This window comes from Carlito syrichta, unplaced genomic scaffold, assembly GCF_000164805.1.
Source record: "Carlito syrichta isolate Samal-C Ts95f unplaced genomic scaffold, Tarsius_syrichta-2.0.1 Scaffold143503, whole genome shotgun sequence".
NCBI classification, from domain to species: Eukaryota; Metazoa; Chordata; class Mammalia; order Primates; family Tarsiidae; genus Carlito; species Carlito syrichta.
This window is the reverse complement of record NW_007087599.1, coordinates 220,684-248,577: the sequence shown is the minus strand read 5'-3', so window position 1 is coordinate 248,577 and position 27,894 is coordinate 220,684. Positions and strand designations below refer to the sequence as shown.

Genomic DNA, 27,894 nt, shown 5'->3' with positions numbered 1-27,894 from the left:
CTCCCGCTCCTTCCAGGGCCCCCGCCCCTGGCCCCCCGGGACGGACACGCCCTGAGCGGGGGATGCTGCGCTGGAGCCGCCGGCCTCTTAAAGGAGCCTGCCGCTGCCATCCGGCGCGCACCAGGCCGGTCCCTGGGCCACCTGGGCCCCGCGCCGCCCTGCCGGCGTGTCCCGTGCAGGTCCCACCCGGAGCCTGGTGCTGATTCCGTAGGAACCCCCCACGGCCCGTCTTACAGACTCCTTCCTACACGCCGAGAGCGCAGCCCCCCCCATGGCATCCCCAGCGCTCTGGCATTGCTCCCCCTATCACGCCGATCCTGTCATCTCTCCTTCCCCGAATTGTCACCGCTCACTCCAATTTTACCCAATTGGAAGCCACTCAGCTCTAGGCCCCATCCTCCACCAGTGTTCCTGGACGACCCCTCATTGTCACTCGAATTCCTTTGGACCTCCAACCCTGGCTCAGAGCACGACGTCTCTTCCTTGACCCATTCTCAAAACACTCATTAGAATCTCCCCCCCGCCTCTTTTTGGTGTGATCTCGCTCTCTTTATCTCCAAGGTCACAAGATTTCCCCTATATCTTTCTGTGCGACTTTGGGGAGGAGGGAATGGAGCTCTGGGACCCCAAAATAGGCATCTGCTGTGCACCCAGATCAGTCAGCCGAAGAGTCTTAGGAGGCCTGAACCTTCTCTTGCTCTCTCCAGCTGAGAGACCCAAGGCGCACGGGAGGGGCAATGAGACCACTAGGTGCCTCAGTCCTTCTAATCTTGTCTCCCCGTAGCCTGATTCTCAGGCCCCAGAGGAGGCTTCCTGGCCAGTTAAAGAGAGTTCGCTAGGGCCGTTTTAAAAAGGTTGTAGAAGAGAAATAAAACCTGAAGGGAGGTGAGGGTCAACCTAAGAAAAGGAAGCGGGTTCTGTGACACGGAGGCCCAAAGGGCCGGGGCTGAGGCTAGGATTGAGGAGGAACTGTCTGAGACGGACCTGGACTTACAACAGCTTCGGCGCTCTGCGAGGGGCAGAGGACAGTACCCTCGGCGACTAGGTAAGGCCCACCCTCCCCGACCTCGATGAACCAGGATCCGACAGCCCTTCTCCCCGGACCAATCAGAACCTTGCCTCAAGAAAGAGGCGGGGCCAAGGGGGCTGTCCCTTTCACGTCCCCGCCCCTTTGGGCGAAACAGCCAATCTCAATGCGCCTACGGGAGGCACGCGCGATCGGAATCACCAATCACGCCACGAAGCTTCTCGTGCGTGCTTGACCCGCCCCTTCAGCTGCGACAGAGATGGCTCGCGAGCTCCTGGGTCTTGTAGTTTTCTCGGGATTCAAGAATCCCCCATGCTCGAGTTAGCCCCTACCGCCCCCCCAACTTGGCCGCGTCCACTCCGCTACCGCGCATGCCAACAGCCTCACGACCCAGGAGAGGGGAGGCGCGGTAGGAAGGAGGCGGGACGACATTAAAACACACAAAAAAACAGCCTCCGCTCGGGAAGCGACAGCGGAGGGGCCCGCTCCTCCCAGAAGGCGGTGCAGCCCGCCAGGGCGAACCACGCGGAGGGTTGTGGGGCGGCTAGCTCCCCTCCTAATGGAGACTCATGAAATAGAATGGGCGGGGGACTCCATGTCCCAGCATGCCCCGCGGCGGGCCCGACCGGCCGCGACTCCGGGCTTGGCCCCGGCCCTAGCTCGTCGGCGGGGTACTGGGGCGCGTGGAGGCTACAGTCACGGTGGCGCCCGCGGGGACGGAGGAGGGAATGAGTGAAGAGGAGCAAGGCTCCGGCACTACCACGGGCTGCGGGCTGCCGAGGTGAGCCGCCTCGTACCGATCCTGCAGGGCGAAGAGAGCGGGGCCGTGCGAAGGGGGTAGTGGCGCGGCCCCAGCATGCACCTGGCCCGAGGGTTGTTCCCGGCAAGCACTGGGGTAGTGGGCAGTGGTTCCCGGCATGCACCGGGGCAGTGGCTGCTGCCTCCAGCTCTAAATAGTTTGGGGTTGGCCGGGTTCCCAGACTGCACTGGAGCACTGGGCTTTATGCCCCCACATCCAGTGCATTTGGTGGGTACTGGGTTCCTGGCCTGCACTGTGTCGGGGGCACGCACTTTCAACGCGCACTGGGGCGCAGGTTCCCCGCCTTCACTGAGATAGAGCAGTGCCTTCCTCGTTGCCTTGGGATCGTGGACCCTCTTTCTCAGCCTGCAGCTCCACTTGGATCCTAGCCAATGGATGCTGTACTGCCTGGGGTCCCCTGGACCCTGTGTCCCCCATAATGAACCTAGGTCTGGCATAGCAGTGCTTGGCCAGGTGGGTGCAGAGAGGGGAGGTGTGATGTGGGTCTGTGCCCCTTCCCCCAGTATAGAGCAAATGCTGGCCGCCAACCCGGGCAAGACCCCGATCAGCCTTCTGCAGGAGTATGGGACCAGAATAGGGAAGACGCCCGTGTACGACCTTCTCAAAGCCGAGGGCCAAGCCCACCAGCCTAATTTCACCTTCCGGGTCACCGTTGGCGACACCAGCTGCACTGGTGAGGAAGGCTCGGGCAGCCTGGCCGGGGTGTGCATTCACAGGGCCCCATGGCTTTGTTTCTTGGAGTCTCTCTCTTCAGTCCTCTTCTCCAAGGCCAGTGAGGGAAGGAGAGATGTCAGGGGAAAAGCCACTGCCTGGTTTGGAAGAATAGGGCTATGAGAAGGTGGGTAGGACTTGGGAGAGTTAGAGGAGCCAACACGACGGCCACAGCGATCCAGCAGGTCCTCATCACCCTAGAAGAAAAGTGAGAGGAGCTCAAGTGAAATCTCAGTGGAGTATTAGAGGGAGGAAGTGCCCACTGTGCTGGGCTCTGTTCCAGGTGCTTAACCAGATTCCCATTTAATTTTAAACCTTTGTCTAACCAGATGTCAGTGGCAGTATCTCCATGTTGAATATGAGGAAACTGAGTATTTGAGATATTAAATGACTGGTGCTAGGACACGTGCCTAGTCAGTGGCAGAGCACGCTTTGAGTCCAGAACCTACCCTGTATTTTTCCAACTCTCTATTTATTGAGAGAAAAGAAAGTGCTTTGCAAAGGAGAGACGCTCCACCCCAGGTGTTGGAGCTCAAAAGTCCTGCCTGGCATGGCACGATTCTGGGAGCTAATGGAAAGATAAGGGCCCTTCGTTCCAGCAATCAGTAGAACACCGCCAGCCTTCAACAGAGGGATGCTGGGCAGAGGGGGCTTGATTGACTCCTTCTGGTTGCGAGGAGAGAGGCTGTGGGATGCTGGTTTCTCTTCCGTCCTTCCAGTGACCTCCAGTATTGCCACGTCCCCTCTCTCAGGTCAGGGCCCCAGCAAGAAGGCCGCCAAGCACAAGGCAGCTGAGGTGGCCCTCAAACACCTCAAAGGGGGGAGCATGCTGGAGCCGGCCCTGGAGGACAGCAGGTGAGGGAGGGGCAGCCGAGGCGTCCCAGAGCCCTGCTGGGAACCCAGGCCCCTGCGCCTGCCACCCCCTCTCCCCAGGCCTGGCCTCTTCCCGAGAGTTTCCTCTGGACCTGAGCAGGGTGCTTCGGGGCTTCTGCTGCTGTGAAGAATTCAGGGGATGGTCAGCCTCCTCGAGGGGTTGTGGCTGCAGTTTGGGGCCCAGGTTAGGGAGGGAGACGGGTGGAGGCTGAGGCTGAAGGGAGTTGCTCCCCAGCATGCCTCCTCGTTCAAGCAAGATGTCCATCCTTTTTCCACACTCAGGTTGGAGTTTGTTGCTGCCATGGTTCTTGGGTTCGAAGAGACCCTCTTTTCTGAGACCTCCTTTTCTCAGTCTTTTTGATCCAGTGTCTGGCAGCAAAGAGCCCCAGGAGGAAGCTGTTGGTTGGGCCTCCCTGAGTCTGGTCAATTGGGAAATTCTCTCAGGGGCTGGGCAGGTCGGGAGGACCTGGTCTCCCACCCCTCTGCTCCCCCTGCACTTGGGTGTGAATCGAAGGCCCCCTTCCCCTCGGGAAGTTCTTTTTCTCCTCTAGACTCTTCACTGCCTGAGGACCTTCCAGTCTTTACTGCTGCGGCGGCTGCTACTCCTGTCCCATCTGCTGTCCTAACCAGGTATCTTGTGTCCTGAGTGCCTGAGTGAGGAGGAAGGGGTCCGGGCTCCTGGCCCTCAGCCCTTGGACCCAGGGTGGTCAGGCCTGAGGAAGGCCGAGAGGAACAGAATGGAATAGTTGGGGACCAGAGCTTGAGGAATTTGCAGCAGCGGGTAAGCTCTTGGGACAGGAGGTAATTTGCAATTCCTAAAAGCCTTCGAGATGATGTCTGACCATGTTCAGTGGTCTTGCCAGCCCCACTTTCTTCTGGGTTTGCCATGCGATGGTCCTGCGTTTGAGACCCATTAATGCTTCTGGGGACCAGATGTACAGCCTTCTCCCGCCGTCCTGGCGAGATGGTACCCAGGTGTTCCAGAACCGAAACAAAATGGGCCTAGGGCCTAGGGGAGGCCTCCCTCGAAGGGGAGGGCAAGGCCAGAGCAGGAAGACGCAGGCTAGATGTTTGGACAGACAGCTGCCTGTCCCAGGGGGAAGCAGGAGGCGGGGTGGCGGGAAGCCAGCGGGGGTCATGGCAGCCTTGAAGGGTCCGTTCCCATCAGTTTTGGCCCTGGCCCATTTTTCCTTCAGGAGCCCCCCCGTGGAGATGCAGCCCCCCGTCTCCCCTCAGCAGTCTGAGTGCAACCCCGTTGGTGCCCTGCAGGTGTGCCCCACCCTCATTTCCCGTGCATGCCGGTCTGCCACTGACCCAGGGGCCACTCGGGCAGGTCATGTGTGGGGGGGATTGTTGCCCCCTACCGAGGCCCTTCCCACCCCCTGTGTCCTTCCCCTCTCCTAGTGTCTGAGGCTCCCAGGGTGGGAGGGCGAGTGGGTGGGTGCCAGCCTGGGTATGGGGAGCTTTTCTCACCCAGCCGTGTGCACCCTGCGTCTCCCTTGCAAGGAGCTGGTGGTGCAGAAAGGCTGGCGGTTGCCAGAATACACGGTGACCCAGGAGTCCGGGCCAGCCCACCGCAAAGAGTTCACCATGACCTGCCGAGTGGAGCGTTTTGTTGAGATTGGTAACTGGGCAGGGTGGGGGGATCTCACAGCTCCTGTCCCGCAGCCACAGGCGCTCTCAGCCTCACTCCGCAACACCCCCGGCTCTCCTTGCATCACGGTCCCTGGCTCAGCCCCTTCCTTCTAGCTGCTGCTTTGCACCCTGTCTTTCCCCCTCTCCTCTGGCCAGCCAGGTTCTCAGGTGCGTGGGCAGGTCCTGAGCTCCTCTTTCCAGCTGACATCCTTTGGGGGGAACCTCAGTGCACTTATGACCTGGGTGGAAAGCGTGGGGTCTCGGGAGTAACCCAGCAACCCTCTCCCTCACGCAGGTAGTGGCACTTCCAAAAAGCTGGCAAAGCGCAACGCGGCGGCTAAAATGCTGCTTCGAGTGCACACGGTGCCCCTGGATGCCCGGGATGGCACTGAGGCAGAGCCTGATGACGATCACTTCTCCCTTGTGAGTGGCTTGTGGGGCCGGGCACCATGGGCCTCCCTCCACGCCAGGCAGGTTTCCAGGGACTCAGGCCTGTGACTCAGCAGTGAGCCTCGAGGGGTCCCACGCCTGCCTCTGTTCTCCCAACCACTGGCTTGACTCAAGGCCCGCCCTGTGGGCTGGCCAGGCTGGGGCCCTGGAAGGGTCTGTTACTGGGATGGGGAAGGCTGCCTGGCCATCTGGCTCAGGGTCAGTGGTTTGAGCAGGCCCTGCGGGGACTCGGGAGGCGGGCTGAGGAGCTCTTCTTTGGGCTTTTCTCTCCTTGGACATGGACTGTCTAAATCCCTGGGCCCCACGGCCTCTGGCCGTCTTTCTCACTGCCCACATCTTGTCAGGGTGTCAGCTCTCGCCTGGATGGACTTCGGAACCGGGGCCCAGGCTGCACCTGGGATTCTCTGCGGAATTCAGTGGGAGAGAAGATCCTGGCTCTACGCAGTTGCTCCCTGGGCTCCCTGGGCGCTCTGGGCCCTGCCTGCTGCAGTCTTCTCAGCGAGCTCTCTGAGGAGCAGGCCTTCCACGTCAGCTACCTGGATATTGGTATGGCTGGCTGGGGAGCTGGGGCGCGCGGGGGCTGGGCCAGAGCGAGCGTGGGGGCCGGCGGGGAGCACGATGCCCTGATGCACCTTCCCCGCCCAGCACCGCCTCCCTCCTCTCTCTTGGTCTCCAGAGGAGCTGAGTCTGAGCGGACTCTGCCAGTGCCTGGTGGAACTGTCCACCCAGCCGGCCACTGTGTGTCACGGTTCTGCGGCCACCAGGGAGGCAGCCCGTGGCGAGGCTGCTCGCCGGGCCCTGCAGTACCTTAAGATCATGGCAGGCAGCAAGTGAAGGCCTGGCCGGACTCATGGACGTGCACTCTCAGCTCCCTGCTCTTCCTGCCTCTGGGCCCATGCACCTGCCCAGCTCTGGCACCCTCTGTGGGTGCGCTCTCTACCTCCAACACAGACTGCTGCCTTGAGGCTGAGGAAGGCACAGGGCAAGGAGCCAGGACCACAGGGCATCAGCAGCCCAGGATCCGCCCTCATTTTATTGGTGATGGCGAGTGGGAATGAAACCGGAGGCTCTCCATAGGGCCCCGAATAAACGTGCTGCTCCTTGGATTCGCACACCCTGCTGTCTCCGAGTAGTGCGGGTGGCAGAGGAGGTCAGCACGCGTCGCTTCCTCTGTGGTGCCTCCCTGGGCAGCCCCTGCCCTCCCCACACATTCTTGTGCTTTCTGGTCTGGTGGCAGGAGGCTGGGTGCGTCAGCTGCGCTCCCGGGGGCTCTGGTTTGGTGGAGAAGGAGGAGGGCAGTGCTCCCTGCCCTGGGGCCCCCCACCAGCCTTTAGAGTCTCACACAGACACACGTGGGCTCAGAAGCCAGGCAGCTTTATTTGGGGGACTCACACGGCACTTTTGGGTAGAGGCCTTGCATGCAAACACATCAAGGGATGACACGTCACTTCTTTCCAAAGCGTTGGGGGGCAGCCCGACTCCAGAACTGGGGGCTCAGTCCCTCGCCAGCCCGGGGACTCAGCCGATTGTTGCTCCAGGGTCCCCGGGTGTTTCTGCCAAACCTAGGGCGAGATTCGCCTTCAGAGGTAGGTTCCTTCAGTCTCTCCCTTCTCTGCCCCTCCCTTCCCTTCCTGTTCCCTGCCCTGTCGCCCCCAGCCCCTGCCATGTTTGTGTCCCATTAGGACTCACCTCTGGGGCTGAAATAGGAAAGCTTGGCTTCGGCCAGGTCTCTCGATGGCCTGGAGCAGGGAGTGCAGCAGTGACCTGGGGGCCTGGGCATCCCGGGGCAGGCGGGGTCCACTGTCTTCCTCCTGCGGGGAGGGGGCATCCGGGAAGGAGGGTGGGCAGATGCCCTGGACACTTAGTCACAAGGGGAGGGCAAGTTGGAGGTGGCCAAGGAGCCACTTCCTCAGATGTCTTCCTAATGAAGACCTGGCTGAAGATGCTCGGAGGAGTATCTGAACCGGACGCGTCTACACGGAGGTGGAGGGAGGCGGTGGCACAGGGATGGGCACTCACCACTGGGACCCAGTCTCCTTCCTCGTGGCCGCCTGGCCCTTCGGTGTGGCCCCAGCCTACCAAGAGCAGCAGCACCAGCAGCACCACGGCGCGCCTGGGATCCATGCTGCCACCCGCCCTCCTGCAGCCACGCCAGCCTCTTATACCTGCTGTCCCTCGTGCCTCCCCCTCAAGGCAGCCTGAGGGGATCTGGAGCAGGCAATGGAAATGCACGGCGCCATTAGGAGTCGCCTGGGACCCCTCCCTCGGCCCCCCCGGGACTGTCTGCTCTCAGCCTCCGGCCCTCAGCCCCTAAGCCTGGAGTTATAGACTTTATTAGATGCATAAATCCTGTCTCCGGAGCTCAAGAAGCATCATCAATTGCAGGCGTTTTGTCAGAGCCAGGCCCTGGGGGGCCTTACAAGAACCCCCAATCCCTCAACAGGTTGGAGAGCTTCCATCCATCACCTCCCTCTTTCCTAACTTGTAGCTAACGCGTGGAGAAACTCCTGTCAGGAGGGTTAGGTGGCGGGTCCCAGAATGGAGGAAGAGGGAAGAGCTGGGTCAGGGTCGGTCGGCGTGACCCAGCCTGGCCCGGGCAGCCGTGGGGACCCCACAGCCCGTCACACCTGCTGTGTGACTCTTAGACAGACATGAAATCACTACTCTGAGATTTGCCTGTGGGTGGGAAAGTAAGACACAGGAAGACGACAGCGTTTTGGAGCGTGCAAGTCGGTGTGGCTCCGAATCCGGGCAGACCCCATCTTCAGAGCCGCGCTTGGGCCTTCCTGGGAGCGGCCCTCCACTGCTGAAGCGCTGCTGCCACCCGGTGGCCACAGCTGCTCACTGCCAGCTCCGGCCATCTCCTTTTCCTAGACCAGAGCTCTTTGCAGGAGGGAGGAGGGGGCAGAGGTCCTAGAGTCCTGACTCCCAGGAGCCCCGGAAGGGCAGAAGCAGGACACTGTGGGGCTGGACTCTGGTTTTGTCCCACCGCCCTATGGTCACAGCCTCGGCCCAGCTCTGGCTCACACATCCCGGGGTAGACTGGATCCCTGTCTTGGGAAAAGTCAGAATCACCCATCAGGGAGAGGAAGTCCCCTGCCAGATTTCCTGCTAGTCTAGACTCCCCTCCTGAGCATCCCCAGCAGCGTGGGCCTCTGGCCTATGCCAGAGGGTAGCACGATATAAACTCAGCCTTGAGCAAGCTACCCACCCATCAACTTGTTCCTCACTAAAACCTGGGCACGTTAGGAGCCACTTCCCAGGGTGAGCATCATCTGAGACACTTTTTTGTAATCAGCTCAGCAAAGGATCTGGCCCAGAGCAAGTATCCTCAGAACATTTGCTGTGATTACCTGCAGGTCCAGCCCCGGAGGACTTACCAAATCTCCTGGGTCAGTCTGAGGACATTAATCCTTGTGCTGAGGAGCTTTGGTCTCCCTGTGGCTTCTCCCAGGGGTCTTAGTTTGCTCCATGAAGTCTCACAGAACATCTCCCATCTCTCTCGTGTGAGAAACCTTCGGATGTCTGGAGACGGATTTCATTCTTCCAGAGTCTTGTTTGCTTAAGGGAGGTGCCCCTTCTTTACGGCAAGGCCCCTGGGAGCCGACTAACACTTTAGACATGTAGATTAGAGCAGCCTTGGATCGGGATGTTCTAGACACTACATTTCTATTAATGCAGCTAAGCTAGGATGAACTTTTTTGTAAGCTTTGTCTAGTCTTTGGCCCCGAGCCTCGAACTGACATTCATCGTCATGACATCTTGTAGTTCACTGCTTCTTCAAAGGGAGCACCAAAGTCCACGGGGAGATGGTTCATCTGTGGAGAGTAGCTCTGCATCCCAACGTGGTCCTTGTCTGTCACTATTTGACTGAGGTTCGGGAGAGCAGGGGTGGGAGGACATTGCAGAATGGCTCTGGGCCAGACGGACCTCAGTTATTTTTTACTTTTTTGAGTCAGAGTCTCACTCTGTCACCCAGGCGGGAGTGCAGTGGCACGCTTGTGGCCACAGCAGCCTCGACCTGCTGGGCTCAGGTGATCTTTCCGCCTCAGCCTTCCAAGTAGCTGGAACCACAGGCATGTGCCACCACGCCCGGCTAATTTTTAAAAAACTTACTGTAGAGATGAGGTCTCACCATGTTGCTCAGGCGGGTCTCGAACCCCTGAGCTCCCCTCCAGACTTTGTTTTAATCCTAGCTCTTGCACTTCACAGTGTGACTTAGCTAAACCTCAAGTCATCAGCAGTAAAATGAAGCAACTACTCCTGTCTAGAGGTTGCTGGGAACAGGGCGACATTCTCCCCACGGGCCCAGCATCGGGCAGGCACTCCATGCTTACCACCTGCTGCTTCTCCTGCTGACGCATCTCTCAGATCACAAACTACAGGTGTTCTGCGCTGAGCCATGACCAGAAGGGGCTGCTCCACCTGGCCTATGGTGCCCAGGATGGACACAATGGTTTCCCTTGAAGTTGAAACGGGTGAGTCTCTCTCATCTAGTAAACTGCCTGGCCTTCAGAGTGCACCTCTCAACCGTGGCTTTCAGCAACGTCCTTCCTCGCCCTTCTCTGGACCCCCCTGTGCATCATAACACAGTGAAGACCACCACTGCTTTTCCTGCTCTCCCAAGGAGGCTCAGGCTTTCTGTGCCAGTTATTTGCCAAACACCAGCCAAAAACAGCTTTTTTTTTCTTTTTTGAGTTGAAGTCTCACACTGTTGCCCGGCTAGAATGCAGTGGCACACTCATGGCCACTGCAGCTTTGACCTGCTACTCTCAGGCGATACTTCTGCCTCTGCCTTCCAAGTAGCTGGAACTACAGGTATGCACCACCACACCCAGATCATTTTTTGATTTACTGTAGAAATGAGGTCTCACCAAGTTGCCCAGGCTGGTCTCGAACCTGCGGGCTCAGGCCATCCTCTTACCTCGGCCTCTCAAAGTGCTGGGATTACAGGCTTGCGCCACCGTGCCTGGCCTGGCCAAAAACAGCTTCCTAAGTCATTTCTCTCCTACTGGGAAACCTCAGAGACACCTGCTGTTTCTTCTGTCATCAGCCTGGCTCCTTGTCTTCATTGTGATGGTATTTATAAAGGAATACACAGACGCAGGAAATGAGTGATCTTTCATCTTCTCCTTACTCCCAGGTGTCTCTGATCATTACTTGTTTTTCTTGTGAACTCTGATCTGCTTCTAAACAAACTCCACCCTTCATCTCCAGACCAGCCGCCTCCTCACCGTGGAAAGCTACACTTTCTATGTGTGCAGTTCCCAGTCATGCTGAAAACTTTCCCAAGGTAGGGCTTTTTTTCCTTAATTGTTGAGTTAGGGGTGGGGACAAAATACTGGTAAATAAGAGGCCACTCGCCTTCAGCCACTCTCCCCTCCCCCATCCACATAAAGCACACTCCACTCAGTTCTCTGGAGAGTGCTCCCATGATGCCACGGGCCCTTGTCTCCAAGATCTGAGCTGTGGTCCTCATGCCTCTGTCATGCTTTGTAATTTATATCAATTGTCCATCTTCTCTAGGTTGTGTCTCCTCTACATAAAAAGCAGGGATGAGAATCCCTGTCCTTCTGTCCTAAGAAATGGGGGAGTGAGGAAGACGACAGACATAAAAGCCCAGTGAGCTCCTGGAATAGCAGACACTGGGCCTTGTAAGATCAGAGTGGTCAAGCATCAGACATAACAGCAGTTCTCTTGATAGTTTAATGTTATATTTGCAGCATAAATAAGGCACAATATATGCCAGGGCAGGGGAGGGAGGGAGAAGGCATGGCGGGGGGATAACTGCTAGGTGGCAGTGGAGAGGGGAGGAGGGACGGTCAGGGAGAACGAGCGAAGCCCCTGCCTCAGCCCCGTCCCGGGAGATTGTGAGAACCTGCTCACAGAGGTCATGCTGAATCACGGGTGGGGGGAGGAGGGAAAAGACAGTTTTGTAACAAAAAACAAAATAGCCTGTAGCACTGCATCCTCCTACCTGTCAAACTCCACCACTGGGGACTGGGGAGACCCAGACCCAGAGTCGAGTTCCTTGATGAGATGGAGAGGTGTTGCTACATGTCAAAAATATATAGATGAACAGAGATATAATCATAGCTACACGCTGCTTTCTTCTCAAAAGACACTATGTCAGGATGTGGCAGCCTCCGCTGCTGGGGCTGGAGGCCCACCTCCTCCCTGCCTGAAAGGTATGTGGGTGGGAGGCACAGGACAGCGAAAGCTCCGGCTGGTCCTTTTGTAACCAAGAACGTGGAGTGACCAGTCTGCAAGGGAACTACAGGACAACTCCTGTCCAGACCTATGCACGGGCAGGTTTGAGGGATTAGGCTAGCAGGAAGACAAACCTAGCTTTTTTAGATCCGTGATGTGGCGGTGGTGGTTTCAATGGGAATGGAGGGAGGGACTGGAAGAAATAGAGAAATGTTAGTGCTAAGGCAGAGGAGGGTATTTAAAATATCCTCAACACCCTGAAAGAATTGCCCAGCTTGCCTCTAAGGCAATGGTTCTCAAACTTTAGTGTGTATCAGAATTACTTGGAGTGCTTGTTAAAACCTTCCCGTAGGCTGGACATGGTGGCTCATGCCTATAATCCCAGCACTTTGGGAGGCCGAATGAGAGGATCGCTTGAGGCCAGGAGTTCGAGACCAGCCTGAGGAATATAGCGAGACCCCACTTCTACTAAACATTTAATAATTAGCTGGGTGTGGTGGTGCTAAAGCTACTGAGGAGGCTGAGGCAGGAGGATTGCTTGAGTCCAGGAAGTTGAGGCTTCAGTGAGCTATGATCATGCCTCTGTACTCCAGCCTGGGTGATAGAGCCAGACCCTGTCTCAAAAAAAAGAAACAAACAAAAAACCCTACCTCCAGAATATCTGATCCAACAGGATGGTGCCAGGAGAATGTGCATTTCTGAAAACTCCCAGCTAACGCTGATGCTGTGGGTCCTGGAGCATATTCTGAGAACCACGGCCCTGAGGGGAGGGTAAGAGAACTAGTGCTCACAGCCACTTCTCACAGTGGAAACACCCCTTACCAGTAGCTAATGCTGGTGAGATGCCCCTGTGGTATCAGCCCTTGTTAAAAAAAATAAAAGAAACCCTAGTAGCTATGATACAAACCTGCCCTACTTTTCCCAGGCTTTCTCATTCTAGGGTAGGACTTTACCCCAAAGAGAAACAATTCAATGGGGGCAGAGGTGGGACTGTCGGCCAGCAGCCAGCAATGCTCACTCCCACTGGTTCACCACCCTGGGGTGGGTGGGTGGGGATTTACATCTGTGTGCACATTTGTGCAAACAGAAACAGAGAAATCAGTTCTGTACTATGAGGGATAACTAGGGTTACAGGGGGCTGTATGGGGTGGGGGTTCCGCTAACCTGCCTTGGAATCTGCACCTGCCTATTCCTCTGCAACCTTCACCCCCATCAAATGTAAGTCTAAAGAAAGCAGAAAGAGCATATCAACAAAGGCATACATGATATGGCTAGGAGGACTGGAATCTACACAGACTGGTTATGAAGGTTTTTTTTTTTTAGAAAGAAGTAATATATCCCTTCCTGTGTATACAATGTACAATATAAATGGAAAATAATTAGGGGATGGGAAGAAAGCTATGAAAGAAAGGGGGACATTCTTGTGGGGACAGCTGTCTCGGGGGCTAGCACCTTGAAGGAGCCTCTCAGTGTGGAGCAGGGGAGCCTCAGAAACCACAGGAAGAAGTTTCTGGTGTCTGCTTGCTGGTTTGGGCTGTAGACAGTGCACAGTTACGGGTAAGCACTCCATCGGCCAGAGCGGGTGGTGCGGGAGGGCACTGAGCAGGAAAGGAGCCGAGGACAGCAGGACAGGGACGGGGAAGGCAGCGGGGGAGGCTCGGTCAGCCTGGCTCCTCCTTAGCCACCGCCTACAGTACATGGCTCAGGGCCAAGAAGAGGAGTGGGGAAAGCCAGATTTGGGGTATACAACAGGGAGAGAAAAAGGAAAGGAGGTATGACTTTTTCTAGCCTCCCTCGTAGTTGAGAGGCTTTCTCAGACTCAACTCTAAGCAACCTTTCTTTTAGGGGAATGGCTCTCAGACGACCTGGCTCTGGCCCCTTTCTCTATGGCCTTGGGTATCTAGCAGCTAGCTGTGTCTTTGGAGGCAGGAAGCCTGAGTCCTGTGTTCACCCAAGAGTTCAAGACATCCACACTCTCAGCTCCTTTTGAAAAGTGTCCTCTCTTAGGCCTCTAAAAAGGCCACGGACCTTAAGAAGGACTAAGTGACACCCTCCATGATGTCTGGTTCTGGTCCAGATGAGCGTGGAAGACACAGACCAGGGGAGAGTGACCACATGGCTGGCAGCAATAACAAGGTAAGTGACATTCCCGTTGACTATAAACTTCAAGTAAGTAACTGCTCTGCCTTGTCAGTGAGACCGAGGACCAACTCAAGTGCTGCCTGGGGTTCAGTCCTGTGCCCTCCTCGTTTCAGGGCCACTTCACTACGACAATTCTGGCAGTGCTCCTTGTTAGGTCCCTATCGTAACTTCCCACTGGCAGAAGTGAAATAAGGACTTGAGAGAATTTGACATGAGAGCTAAGAAGCCAAAAATGACCCTCGTACATTAACTACCCAACACAGGGACAGACTGGCAGGGCATGAATTCAGTGACAAACTGACTCTTAACTTTAAAAACACTTGACTGAAGGGGGAAGAAAAATAGTCAAGGGTCTTATGAAAGCTCCTTAGGAGCCATAAACTCAGTCAAGCTTTAGGGCAAGGCTGCTAGTGGGAAATCAAGACAATAAAAAAATGAAACAAAACTCTAAAGCGGGAGAAAATCCCAGGGGGCAGCCTTCTAAAGGAGAAGTCCTGAGCACAAGTTATGGCTGTGAATTTTTAAAGGCAAGTGAAGTCCCTGGAGGTGGTAACCTGGATTCTGACCATCTGCCACAACATTTGCTAGTCTGAGTCACTTCAGGGGCTGTTCCTGTTGGGTACCTGGTGCTAAAGGATGAGAAAACCATGTTTTCTCTCCTTTGTCTTCACCAGGTGTGGCTTGTTCAGCACTGGCTCTGAGAAGCAGGAGGGGAAATTGAAAACAAAAGCAGCAGAACACGTCACCTGACTGGCTCGCCAGCATATCACTCTAAGGAAATGGGAATCTTGCAGCTTAGGACATTTTCTCACTCCTCTATGACAGCCAATTTTGGAAGACAAAATAAGAAAGGAAGCCGGCAGTTATTTTGTATGTATGTTTAAGATGGAGGTAGGAGAGATGGAGAAAAGGACATTCTTGGCTTAGACAGATGGCAGAAGGTGGCTCCGGGACAGTTGGAAGGGTTTCATACTGAAAGGCTATTAAAGCTGACCTATCTATCCACAGGCCTCTGGCTTTAGATTGCTTCCTATGGCCCTGGTAGAAATTGCATAGTTCCGAGCCAAGGGAAGATGGGAAGTCCTAAAATGGGTAAGAAAGAGGGAAAAGAGATGAATTTCTCCCTATGCAACCCAACTCTTCAAAGTAAGAACAGTTGAGAGCAGTAATCATCAATTTCCCAGGCATGCCAGACCTTGGGCTGCCCTGCTGAGGTCAGTACTGCACCTTCTTTTTCCTCTTCCTCCCTCTACTCAGGCATATACCCAAGAAAACCCACTTGGGGCCTTGGCTATGATGCTTCAGAATCTTAGAGCTTGTACTAGGGAGAAGCACTGAATTTAGGGGGCAGAGAGCAGAAACGAGTCGAGGAAATTTCAGGACCAGGCAGACCTAGTGGCTAGGCTAGGAACCTAGTAAAAGAGAGAGACACCAGAGAGTGATGGGCATTTGTGACCACAAGATCTTAGCTCAGAAATGTAAAGCAGAGAGAAGAGCAGAGTAAGAGAACTCAAGAGTCCCCTCCATGACAACCTCCAGCAGGCCTGCATCTCAGCTAGTCTAGAAGAGGGACAGAGGCCATAATGTTGACGAGGCAATGAAGAGGGAGGGGCAGGGCAGAAAGATAGCCAAAGATGACTATATAAGGGGAACCCAAAAAAACTTGAAATTTATTTATAAAAAATTGTGTATTCTTACATGTTTAAATTTCAGTCACCTTCAAAGTACTCTCTGTTTGATACAATACACCTATCGAGATGCTTTTTCCACTGCTCAAAACAGTTTTTGAACTTGTCAATTTTTATCCCTTTTAGTGCTTCTGCTGTTTTTTGTTTCACCTCTTCTGCATCAGCAAAATGTTTCCACTGAGGACTTTTTTTCATCCAAGGAAACAAGAATAAGTACTTGGGGGCAAGATCAGGTGAATAGAGAGGGTGGGGCATGGGGTCATGCTGTTTTTTGGTCAAAAACTGAATATTCAGCACGGTGTAGGCAAGTGTGTTGTCAAGGTGGAAGAACGAGTCACTTGCTTGCTACAACTTGGGACATTTCTTCCACAAATCATGATGCAACCTTCCTTAAAACTTCCATATAAAACTTTGGTTGACCATTTGATATGGAGGAATAAATTCCGAGTATACTACAAGGGGCCCACCCTCCAAAAGATAATTTCGGTTTGTTTGGGTTCCCTCGTATGTATGCTTCGGCCAGTAAACTTTTATAAAACATCAATAAATCAATTAATCCATAACCTGACAGAATAAGCTTTAAACTACATTGTTCCTGCCAGCCCTGATGATTAGAACTGAAGGAGGAAGGAAGGGAGGAGAAGAATCAGTCAGTCAGAATCTGGGCTCTTTCCCTTTTCACTACCAAACTATCTCTAAGAATAAGGCCACAAAATGAGGTTGCCAAGGCCTAGCGGGGAGGTAGAAAGACCCCACCACTAGACTAGGTAAAGTCAAGAGACAAAATGAGGTACTCATATAGCTCTGGAAATAGATGAAAAAGAACTGGAACTCTTGGGGTTTTGTTTTTTTCTTTCTTTTTTTTTTGGTGGCGGGTAGGGAGAAAATTAAGCTTATGGAAGAGCTGCAACATATTGCTATTTCATACATCAAAGGTAACCTTACATTCTCCAAAAGTGAATGTTTTCACTAGAATTTAGGAAGGGGAAAAGGGATAAATAAGCAGTTACTGGGAGACAAAGTCCTGAGTCCATGGGGTGGCTGGGGATGCATCAGCGGGTGATATGCCATCAAATCTAGCCTCCCTCTATCTGCAGAAAGTGGCATGCTGGTAAGGAACAAGAAAGTAACAGCCACAGCTTAGTGGGAAGAGAGGGAATTGAGAAACCCCAAACCTAGAATTGCAAAGGTTAGTGTTAAAAGAAACAGATACACGTGCATGGGGCGGGGTGATTGTTCGGACCATCTGGAAAGGCCTTTGGCTGTGGGTACATCAAAAACCCCACCCTTAGGGGATGATCTGTGAGGCTCTGGGGCTGTGGAGGCCCCCAGTACAGGTGTCAAACGTACATGATCGCGTGGCTGAAAAGCCCACATCTGTTCATTACTCACAACACACAGTTTCCCCCCATATTGCCACATTCAAGGCAGATGGGAGGGGATAAGATGACATCTCTCTTGGCTCCTGGGCGGGCGAGCTCTGGCTGGGGACCTCTCCACCAGGGGAGGCATCATCTGCCCGCAGACTGGGACTGTGGGGTCATGATCACATGTGACTGAATTGGCATGCTCAGTTCTGTCCTTTGGCTGGCCATCTGAGTGAGGACCGAGGTGGCCACAGCTTCAGCTGCAGAGCGAACGCTGAGGCCATTGCTAGGGGCTGTTGCTGAGCTGTGCTGAATCACGGGGGCTGGAGAACCCGTTGGCTCAGAGCTTTCCTTGGGACTTTCTGCCAGGAAGGAGGGCAAAGAACAGAGAACACGTGGTTAGAACACAGAATGGGGAATGACACAGGATTGCCTTTTGCCATAATTGTAAAGGAGCCCAAAGGAAAATGAAATTGATCATTTTTTGGGAAAAACGCCCCAGAATCCTGGCTTCTAAGTCATAAATGGGCTAGGAAATACAAAGTTGTAAGAAGGGAAGAAGAATTAGGCCAAAATTAACCCATTTATCCCAATAAAATAAATCGCTAATGTGTTAATTACACTGTCTGGTTTCTAGGTCTTTGCCCCTATTTAGAACACTCTTCCTCTTGTTCATTTCTTTAAAGGTGATTTAAAACAGACCTCTTTTTATCCTCTCTGATTAATTCCAACAGGAATTGAGTCATTCCATTAATTTTTATGTTCCTTTAGCATATAATTGTACCACAGGTAAGACTGATAAGTAATCAAGCTATAATCAAATGATGTTATGAATGACCAGTCCCTCGACAAGGTGCAGTTAACAAGTAAAATGACAAAGAAGCCTGTTAGACCCTCCTATCAATTAGCTAAGCATTAATCATTTAAAACATTTATTATAAGCCATGCCATTCCATGTAAAGTGACAATACATCTTACTACTAAACACAGGTATCTGAGCTGTGTAAAATAGTAACTCTATGCTGCTTATAGTCAAGAGCTTTAATAAACAGACAGACTCTACTGCAGCTTAAACAGATACATGCAGTAGGGCACACTTCCAATAGTCGGTTGTATTTTTGACTACCTAACGAATGCTTGAGTCTTCTTTGAGGATTCAGATACTGCCTCCTCTGTGAAGCCATCTTTGTCACCCTCAGAAAATTGTTTCATCCTTTGTGTTTTTGGAGTATATATTAATTTATTCATTAAACACTGACTGAACATCACCCTTGTGCCAGGCACAGGAATACAGAGAATAAGACAGGAACCCTATCCTCAGAAAGCTCCTAATCCAGTGGCTCCTTGACTGGGATACTGTCCTTACCCCATTCATGAGTTTATGTGACCCCATGAGTCTCTCAGAGGTAGGGATGATATTTTGTCTTGTGTCAAATAATATCTATCCCACACAGCAGTAACTAAATACACCTTTTGCTATAACAAATAAGTAGTTTAATGGGTTGAACTACCAGTCACGGTTCTTGCAAGGACTGAGTAGAAAACTTTCCGAATATAGATTACATACTGATAGAGACTCAGTCCTTGTCCCCCTCAGCCCATCAACAGGATCTGAAATAACTGGTCACTAAACTTGTTGAAACACTTGTCTTGATTTACAGAACACCACCTTCAGCTACTTAGCTAGTTCTCCTCCTACCTTCCTGGTTGTTTCAGTCCTTTGTGGGTTCTTTCTCATTTCTTGGAACTCTAAATTTTGGACTACCCCTATGTCCAGTCCTGGGACGACTTCTTTTTTTTTCTCTTTTTGAGTGGAATCTCACTCTGTCACCCAGGCTGGAGTGCGGTAGCTCACAGTCATTGCAGCCTCAACCTGTTGAGTTCAGGTGATTCTTCTGCCTCAGCCTTCCAAATAGCTAGAACCACAGGCGTGTGCCACCACACCTGCTAATTTTAAAATTTTAATGTAGAGATGAAGTCTCACTAAGCTGCCCAGGCTGGACTGCTCAGGCAATCCTCTTGTCTGCGCCTCTCAAAGTGCTGGGATTGCAGGCATGAGCCACTGCTCTGGTGACTTATTTTTTCTTTTTTTGAGTTGGAGTCTCACTCTGTTGCCTAGGCTGAAGTGCAGTGGCATGCTCACGGCTACTGTAGCCTCGACCTGCTGAGCTCAGTTGATCCTTCTGCTTCAGCCTTCCAAGTAGATGGAACCAAAGGTGTGTACTACCGTGCCCAGCCAATTTTTAAAAAAAATTTATTGTGTAGACAAGGTCTTGCCATGTTGCCCAGGCTGGTCTTGAACCCAGTCAAGACCAGCCTGGGCACAGTCCTCTTACCTTAGCCTCCCAAAGTGCTGGGATTACAGGCATGAGTCACCACGCCCAGTGACTTCTTTTTTTCCATCTATGTTCTCTCCCTTGGAGACTTCATCTGGTTTCAAGGCTTTAAAAACTAATGATATGCTTCTGACTCCCAAAGTTGTTTTCTCTTCAGCCTTTCTTCTGAACTGCAAACCTATATAACCAACTGCCCAACTGCCTGCTTGACATCTCTGCCGGCAAGCCTAATTAACTTCTTTTTTTTTTTTTTGAGTTGGAGTCTCACTCCATCGCCCAGGCTGGAGTGCAGTGGCATGCTCACGGCCAACCCAGCATCAACCTGCTGGACTCCAGCGATCCTTCCGCCTCTGCCTTCCAAGTAGCTGGAACTACCACACCTAGCTAATTCTTTGATTTATTGTAGAGATGAGGTCTTGTCAAGTTGCCCGGGCTGTTCTCAAACCTGCAGGCTCAGACAATCCACTCACCTCGGCTTCCCAAAGTGCTGGGATTATAGGCTAAGCCACTGAGCCCAGCCTCTAATGGCATCTTAAACAGCTTCCCCAAATCTAAGCTCCTGATATACTTCCCAAACCATTTCCTCCTATACTTCCCCGCCTTGACTAATGACAGCTGAGGTCAAAAACTTTGGTGCAAGTTTTGATTCTTCTTTTTCTCATATTTACCACCCCATCTGGCCCATCATCAAACCCTGTCACTCTAACTTCAAAATATAACCTGAATTCAACCTGTTCTTACCACTTTCACTACCACCATCCTGGTCCAAAGCTCCATCAGCTCTTGCTCATATTCTGTAACAGCCTCCTAAGTAGACTGCATGCTTCTACCCTTGCATCCCTGATGTCTCTAACAGAGGAATCTTGTTCAAATATAAATCAGATCAATTGTCACTCCTCTATTGAAAACCCTACATGGCCCCTGATGTAGTGTAAAAGCCAAGATGCTCACTATGACTGCAGAGACCCTACATGAAATGTTCCCACTACCTCCCCTCCATCCCCAACTACTATCCACGCCCAACTCCAGCCACACTAGCCTTGATGTTCCTAGAATGTACTAGGTACAATGCCACCTTGGGTCTTTGCATTTGCTGAGCCTCCTCCCTGTAGGACTTTTCTTCCATATAAATGCATGGCTGGCTCCCTCACTTCCTTCAGGTCTTTTTTTTTTTTTTTTTTGAGTTGGAGTCTCACTCTGTCGCCCAGACTGGAGTGCAGTGGCCGCTCCCAGCCACTGCAGCCTCAATCTGCTGGGCTCTGGTGATCCTTCCGCCTCAGCCTTTGGAGTAGCCGGAATTACAGGCATGCACTACCACGCCCAGCTGATTTTTTGATTTATTGTAGAGATGGGGTCTCGCCAAGTTGCCCAGGAGGGTCTCAAACCTGCGGGCTCAGGCAATCCACTCACCTCAGCCTCCCAAAGCACGGGATTATAGGCTGAACCACCGAGCCCAGCTCCTTCAGATCTTTAGTCAAAAGGCATCTAATCTAAACTTTCAGGCCTGCTGCCAACATTTCAGATTACCCTTCCCTGTTTAATTTTTTTCTTCTAGAATGTACTATTATCTAACATAACATATATATTTTACCAATTTATCTTGTTTATTGTCTGTTTCACCTACTAAAATATAAGCTCCTCAAGGGCAGGGATTTAATCTATTTAATTTCCTATTACATCCCCAGCATGTAAAATAGTGCCTGGCACAGAGTAAGACACTCAATCAATATTTGCTTAATGAATGAATATACCCTGAAGTACACATTAAAATTAACATTTAAGTAGAGATGTTTAAAATGAGTGATATGGTTACTCTTTTTCTTTGGGAACACATCTCTAAAATGATAAAGACAATAGAAAAATAATTCAATATATCAAAAATGTGATAGTCAACATTTCTATGAATTTAATTTGCAAAGGAAAACTAGTATTTATTAGCTTTTACTCCCCATAAGCAAATTGTTCACAGTAATTTTAACTTTAGAATTGTGCATGTTCTGAGCACAACTCTGTGGCCACTGCTTTCTAGCACTATTTTATGTGTGCTCATAGATTACAAACTGAAACCAACATCAGCCTATCAATAGAAAGATAAAATACGTCCCCCAATCCCAATGTATCATTTCCTGTTTATGTTTTCTCTAGGCCAAGATAATGTCTTTGGAATAAGAAACACCTGGATGTAAATCTTGGCCCCCCCCCCCCCCCCCACCACTTTACCAGCTGTGTAACTTCAGATAAGTGATCCAATCTGAGTGCAGTTTTCTCACATATAAATGTAGGTATTATCTATTTTGTGAGGGAATTTGGAAGATGGTAGTGTACCTAACACAGGCACCCAATAAATATTACTACCCTTCACCCCCAACTATAATAGATGGATTAGTTAACGCTACATGGTTGTCAAAAATATTTCTTGGTAGGGCTGGTTGCTCCACAAGGGCTCTTCACTCATTAGTCTGGAGTCACCAGAACGTTTGGGATGGGGTTATAAAATTATAAACAGTTGAGACAGTCAGTACATGCGGTTTTTGGACTGACTGACGTTGCTTAGGTTGTGAGCCACTCACCTAAATAGCCTTGAGTCTTTTTCTGTAGTGCAGTGACTGGGCAGTCTTTATGAGCTAACAGTAGCTGTTTCAACTGAGCCACCTCATTGCGTAGTAATGTGACTTCATTCTGAGGCAAGAAGGAAGAAAAGAGTATCAAGAACATTCATCCTCTACTCTTGGACCCCAGTGGCTGTTCTCAAAGTGAGGACAGAATGTTGCTTAGCTTTTCTCCCCACAAAATTGGAATAAGACTCTTCATCAGCAAGGTGTCAGGTAGCCCAATCCAGTATAGTCATGAATTCTGTGAAAGAGGTTGCTTACAGAGAAAAGTAGGGGTTTATAATGAAAAAATTACTCCTATTTAGGATAAATGTGATTAAACCAAAACCAGTAAGACATATGCTTTCAGACTAAGAAAGCCAACTTCTAAGAATCTCTTTTTTTTTTGAGTTAAGGTCTTACTCTGTTGTCAGGCTGGACTGCAGTAGCACGATCACTAGCTTACTGCAGTCTCTACTACCTGGGCTCAGGTGATCTTCCTCTGCCTTCCAGTTAGCTGGGGCTACAGGCACGTGCCACCAGGCCTGGTTAATTTTTTAAAAAATTGTGTAGAGATAAGGTCTTGCTGTGTTGACCAGGCTGGTCTCCACCTCCTGGACTCAAGCAGTCCTCCTACCTCAGTCTCCTAAAGTGCTGGGATTACAGGCATGAGCTACCAGCCCAGCCAATTTCAGAAATCTATTAATAGAACTGTCTACTTAAGTGGATGCAATGTTCATTGAAGCACTTCTGTTCTAGCAAAACATGAGAATAATATCAATATCCATTTCTTAACTATAAAGACACTATAGGATATACTGCTATATAGCTATTAAAAAGAATAATGTAAATCCTCCATACCAATGGCTAGACCTCCATGAAATACTGCGAAGCCATTTATGTTAAAACAAACACATAATCCCTCCAAAAACTATTAAAAGAAATTTAGAAATATGAATATGGGCTGGGCTCAGTGGCTCAGCCTGTAATCGCAGCACTTTGGGAGGCCAAGGCGAGTGGATTGCCTGAGTTCGCAGGTTCGAGACCCACCCGGGCAACTTGGTGAGACCTCGTCTCTACAATAAATCAAAAAAATTAGCTGGGTATGTTAACACACGCCTATAGTTCCAGCTACTTGGAAGGGTGAGACAGAAGGATTGCCGGAGCCCAGCAGGTCGAGGCTGTAGTGGCCAGGAGTGTGCCACTGTACTCCAGTCTGGGCGATGGAGTGAGACTCCAACTCAAAAAAAAAAGAAAAAAAAAGAAATATGAGTATGTCTGGAAGATACACACCAAATTTATCTATAGGGAACAGAATGGGACTGAGAAAGGCAGATTAAAGAGAGACTTTTTGTTTTCATTCTATATATCTCTGTGTGTATGTTATAACAAAAATTTATTCATATATTACCCTTGTGGTAAAATATTTTAATAAATCATCAGAAGTAGGGAAACTAATATTCAAGATAATGCCTGATTATAACTGTTCTATGTGTGCTCATGGTGTTTTTTCCTTCTTTTATTAAGCGGTATTATCTAGGGCAAAATTTCCCTTTGGGTGTTCATGACCTCAGATTCTACTGACGATAAAAGAGCACCCTGGGTTGCTTAATCTAATTTCCTTTATCCAAATGGGTCTATGGATGATTCATTCTAGTAGCAGATCTGGGGGTAGATGGTGAGTAGCTTTCCCATTCCCTTGGGAAGGGATTTCAACTCTGACTGTTAGAGATTCTTTCTGCATTCTTCCTGGCACAACTTCTGTATCTGTCCTAATTAGAGAATTAAAATCTTCTATTAATTACCACCTTCTATTGTTCCATTCTTTTCTGGTTTAATCCACTCTCCAGATTCAATCCCAATAATCATCTAGGACCCACTCACACTCAGCTGAATGTTCTGAGAAGTGAGCTCCTCTGCTTTCTTCTCTAGGGAGGACACCCAAAGTTTCCGTTTTTGGCGGCAGCGGGAGGCTGCAGCCCGGTTGCGCTCCAGAAAGCGCTGCCGTCGCTCGTCTGGATCTTCATCTACTGTGCGTCGCCGTCGCCCCCCGGTACTAGGGGTGGGCTGGGCTGGTGAGACCTGTTGCCCAGGAACAAAAAGGAGTTACTTATGGGAGCATCAGTTTTTTCCAAATCACATCTGATGTTAGACATATTAGTAAGATCTGATAATGATCTGGCAGAGAGATGTACCACTCTCTGGCACCTCAGTAAGTCTCATCACTATGTCCCTCAGCCTCTTTTTTGTACTAGTTCCTCATTCTGCCTCCCATTTCCTTCCAGTCTTCTCAAGCCCACATTTAAAATAAACCATAGCACAGTTGGAAACTCTTTTCTTTTTGTTTTATTTAAAGAAGGGGTCTCACTATGTTGCCCAGGCTGGTCTTGAACTCCTGGGCTCAGGCAATCCTCCCACCAGTCTCCCAAAGTGCTGGGATTACAGGCAAAAGCCACTTCATCAGGCCTCAGCTGGAAACTCTGATTACTTCTGAGACAAACAGACAAAATGAAACTAGGATCAGATTTTGTTTCTTAACAATAGGGAATCTTGGAGTCAGAAAAATTAGAATTGAGGGAGGGTGCTATGGAAACTTTCAGGGAGACTGTGAAATAAAATAGTTTGAGAATCACTGATTTGGTCAAACAATATGTACAAACAACTGCATGTTATAACATGTTTCAGAAAAGGAGAAAAAAAGTTTTTATTCATTTAACTACCAGTGAGACATGGGCTGACATGGGAGGAAAGAAATACATTAGTATACTTTAAAAATCTGTAATCAAGCCGGGCTCGGTGGCTCAGCCTGTAATCCCACGCCTTTGGGAGGCTGAGGTGAGTGGATTGCCTGAGCCCGCAGGTTCGAGACCCGCCTGGGCAGCGAGACCTCCTCTCTACAATAAATCAAAAAATCAGTCGGGCGTGATAGTGCATGCCTGTAATTCCGGCTACTTGGAAGGCTGAGGCGGAAGGATCGCCGAAGCCCAGGAGGCGAGGCTGTGGTGGCCGGGAGCGGCCACTTCACTCCAGTCAGGGCGACAGAGTGAGACTCCAACTCAAAAAAAAAAAAAAAAATCTGTAATCATCCTCAGTAGCACCCTCCCTGCCTTTTATTTACAAACAGAAAAAAATGTTTAATCCCTTTACAAATTGGTGACCTGGGACTATCTTTTGTTTTTAGACTTCAGGCTGAAGCCCCTTTCCCCTAAAGCACTTTTGGGTCATCTTCCCTTTCTGTGAGCTAGTATGCATTCAAAGAAGGCAGACTGTATATAGTAGTGGGCAAAAAGGAGAAAGATTAACCGCCTGTAGAATAGAAGTTGACCCTTGAATGACACAGGTTTGAATGGCACTTACACGTAGATTTTTTTCAATAAAAGTTGCACCAAGTGTGCCTGTTTCTGCCTCCCCTTCCAACACCTCCATCACTGCTGCCTCTGTCATTCCTGAGACAGCAAGACCAATCCCTCCTCTTCCTCCTCCTTCTCGGCCTACTCAGCATGAAGACAATGAGGATAAAAGCCTTATGATGATCCACTTCCACTTAATGGATAGTAAATATATTTTCTCTTCCTTAAAATTTTCTTAGTAGCATTCTCTTTTCTCTAGCTTACATAAGAATACAGTATGCAAAACATATAACATACAAAATATGTGTTAATCGACTGTTTATGTTTTTGGGTCAGTGGTAGGTTATTAGTAAAGTTTTTGGGGAGTCAAAAGTTATACAAGGATTTTTGACTGTGCAGGGGTCTGTGCCTCTAACCCCCACATTGTTCAAGGGTCAACAGTAGATAATGTAAAACATCAATTCTTCTTGGATTTGTTGCTAATAAGAAATATCTATCTACCTACCTACCTACCTATTTTTTTTTTTTTTGAGTTGAAGTTTCACTCTGTCACCCAGACTGGAGTGCAGTGGCCACTCCTGGCCACTGTAGGCTCGACCTGCTGGACTCTGGCGATCCTTTCGCCTCAGCCTTCCAAGTAGCTGGAACTACAGGTGCACGCTACTACGCCCGGCTAATTTTTTTTTGTTTATTGTAGAGATGAGGTCTTGCCAAGTTGCCCGGGCGGGTCTCGAACCCACGGGCTCAGGCAATCCACTCACCTCAGCCTCCCAAAGCGCGGGATTACAGGTTGAGCCACCGAGCCTGGCTTATTTTTTTTTAAGTTGGAGTCTCACTCTGTTGCCCAGGCTGGAGTGCAGTGGCATGCTCATGGTTATCCTAGCCTCAACCTTCTGGGCTCAGGAGATCCTTCCGCCTCAGCCTTTCAAGTAACTGGAGCTACAGGCATGCGTTACCACACCCGGCTTTATATTTTTTGAGACAGGGTCTCACTCTGTTGTCCAGGCTGGTGTGCACTGGCATAATCCTGGCTTACTGCAACCTTGACCTCTTAGACTCAAGTGATCCCCCTGCCTCAGTCTCCCAAGTAGCTAGAACTACAGGTACGTGCCACCATGCCCAGTTAATTTTTGTATTTTTTTTTTTTTTTTTGTAGAGACAGGGTCTTTATCTTATCCAGGCTGGTCTCAAATTCCTGGACTCAAGTGATCCTCCCACCTCAGCCTCCCAAGTGTTGGGATTAGAGGCGTGAGCTGCTGCACCTGGCTGGAATATCTGTATTTGTATTTCCCAAATGTCAGAGCTCATGTCAGTTTCATGAGAATAAGCATGAACTTATTAAAAATCAGAATCTTGTACTCTACTCCAGACCCAACTGAATTATGTTCTCCATTAATATAATCAAGAGATTATATTATTTATTCACACTAACATTACCTCTCCCAAAAGAAAAAAAAAGGAGGAAATATCAAATTCAATGTAATGAATTGGAGACCTTGGGTCACTGCTTCCCATTGTACTAAGGGAAGATGCTTTCTTAAAAAAAAATGTACAATAATTCTCCCAAGAATTTCAACTTCCTCTTGTCTTTAGCTCACCGGAACACATGTAAAGATTAGTGCATTTGAAGGAGAATGGGGGCACAGCTAAGTTCCTATTCTTTCACAGGCAATTCAGAAACTTAAGCAGGGAATGGAGATAAAAGAATAGGCCTAGTTGGTCAAGTGCAGTGGCTCACGTCTATAATCCTAGCACTTTGGGAGGCCAAGGTGAGAGGATTGCCTGAGCCCACAGGTTCAAGACCAGCCTGAGTAACTTGGTGAGACCTCATCTCTACAATAAATCAAAAAATTAGCCGGGCGTGGTGGCACACACCTGTAGTTCCAGCTACTTAGAAGGCTACTTAGAAGGCTGAGGCAGAAGGACTGCCTGAGCCCAGCAGGCTGAGGCTGTGGTGGCCATGAGTGTGCCACTGCACTCCAGCCTGGGTGACAGAGTGAGATTCAGACTCAAAAAAAAAAAAAAAAGAATAGGCCAAGAGAAAAAGGGTAAGAATGGGCAGGAATGGAATCAGTAGTGACTAAAAAGGAAGCCAAGTCACTTTCCTAAGAGGGAAAGCAATACCACTCAGGCAAGGGGGCTACTGCCTTACCAACTCTAGGACCAGCTTTGGTGGGTTACAGGAGGGTAGGCAGGCTTAGCTTTCAACAAGAACACTCAAATGAAAGCTTTTGTTGGCCAAGCTTTAAGGCGACATATGGCCGTGAAATATTTGGACATGTGGCAGTAACCGATGAAGCAGGTGGTGACATCAGGAAAAGAGGGGCTGGGCAAAGAATGTAACTCTAGAAACCAATCTCAGGTGTTGTCACCTGTCCAGTGCAGATGATATGAAAACTAAGGACTATTCAGTTTCCAAAGAGTCTTCTTAAAACTGAGATTGCCTTGAGTAGAGACTTGGGAAGGGAAAGAGATTCTGCTGGCTTTTCTAGAATTTTGATCTGTGATAAAAAGGGAATAAATTGGTAATGAGAAGGTGTTTTCTTTCTTTTTTTTTAAAAATATTTTTATTTATTTTAAAGATGTGGGGTACAATTCAGGATTAGATAGATAAATGGTCATTAAGATAAGTGGTTAGCCGGGCTCAGTGGCTCAGCCTGTAATCCCAGTGCTTTGGGAGGCTGAGGTGAGTGG

General features: G+C 50.2%; 3 protein-coding genes across 6 annotated transcripts in view; 1 reads left to right on the top strand and 2 right to left on the bottom strand.

Annotated features, from left to right (window-relative positions):
* Window positions 1-1,265: 1,265 nt before the first annotated feature.
* Window positions 1,266-6,628, top strand: TARBP2 (TARBP2, RISC loading complex RNA binding subunit). Of its 3 annotated transcripts, none has more exons than XM_008050270.1 (9): window positions 1,266-1,808; window positions 2,351-2,520; window positions 3,311-3,413; window positions 3,966-4,061; window positions 4,628-4,700; window positions 4,938-5,055; window positions 5,362-5,489; window positions 5,861-6,062; window positions 6,193-6,628. In XM_008050270.1, the coding sequence occupies exons 1-9, from the start codon at window positions 1,756-1,758 to the stop codon at window positions 6,348-6,350; spliced, it is 1,101 nt and encodes a 366-aa protein (XP_008048461.1). In that variant the 5' UTR covers window positions 1,266-1,755; the 3' UTR covers window positions 6,351-6,628. The 3 variants fall into 3 exon arrangements, with proteins under 3 accessions (XP_008048461.1, XP_008048460.1, XP_008048462.1); XM_008050269.1 differs by having other exon boundaries at window positions 1,272-1,347; window positions 2,356-2,520; XM_008050271.2 differs by lacking the exon at window positions 1,266-1,808 and adding an exon at window positions 1,932-2,054.
* A 246-nt stretch (window positions 6,629-6,874) lies between these two features.
* NPFF (neuropeptide FF-amide peptide precursor) lies at window positions 6,875-7,640 on the bottom strand. Its single transcript, XM_008050268.1, has 3 exons — window positions 7,539-7,640; window positions 7,206-7,327; window positions 6,875-7,078 (listed from the first exon to the last, which is right to left on the bottom strand). Exons 1-3 carry the CDS (start codon window positions 7,638-7,640, stop codon window positions 6,961-6,963), a joined length of 342 nt encoding a protein of 113 aa, XP_008048459.1. The 3' UTR covers window positions 6,875-6,960.
* Window positions 7,641-15,974: 8,334 nt separating this feature from the next.
* Window positions 15,975-27,894, bottom strand: part of ATF7 (activating transcription factor 7) — a 104,809-nt gene continuing 92,889 nt past the window's right edge. The window contains exons 10-12 of one of the 2 annotated variants that reach the window (XM_021708690.1): window positions 23,735-23,932; window positions 21,830-21,938; window positions 15,975-17,285 (exon numbers count right to left, since the gene is read on the bottom strand). In XM_021708690.1, the coding sequence (XP_021564365.1) occupies window positions 17,068-17,285; window positions 21,830-21,938; window positions 23,735-23,932 (525 nt within the window). In that variant the 3' untranslated portion in view covers window positions 15,975-17,067. The remainder of the gene's footprint in view (window positions 17,286-21,829; window positions 21,939-23,734; window positions 23,933-27,894) is intronic. The other variant, XM_008050267.2, reaches the window with a different exon arrangement.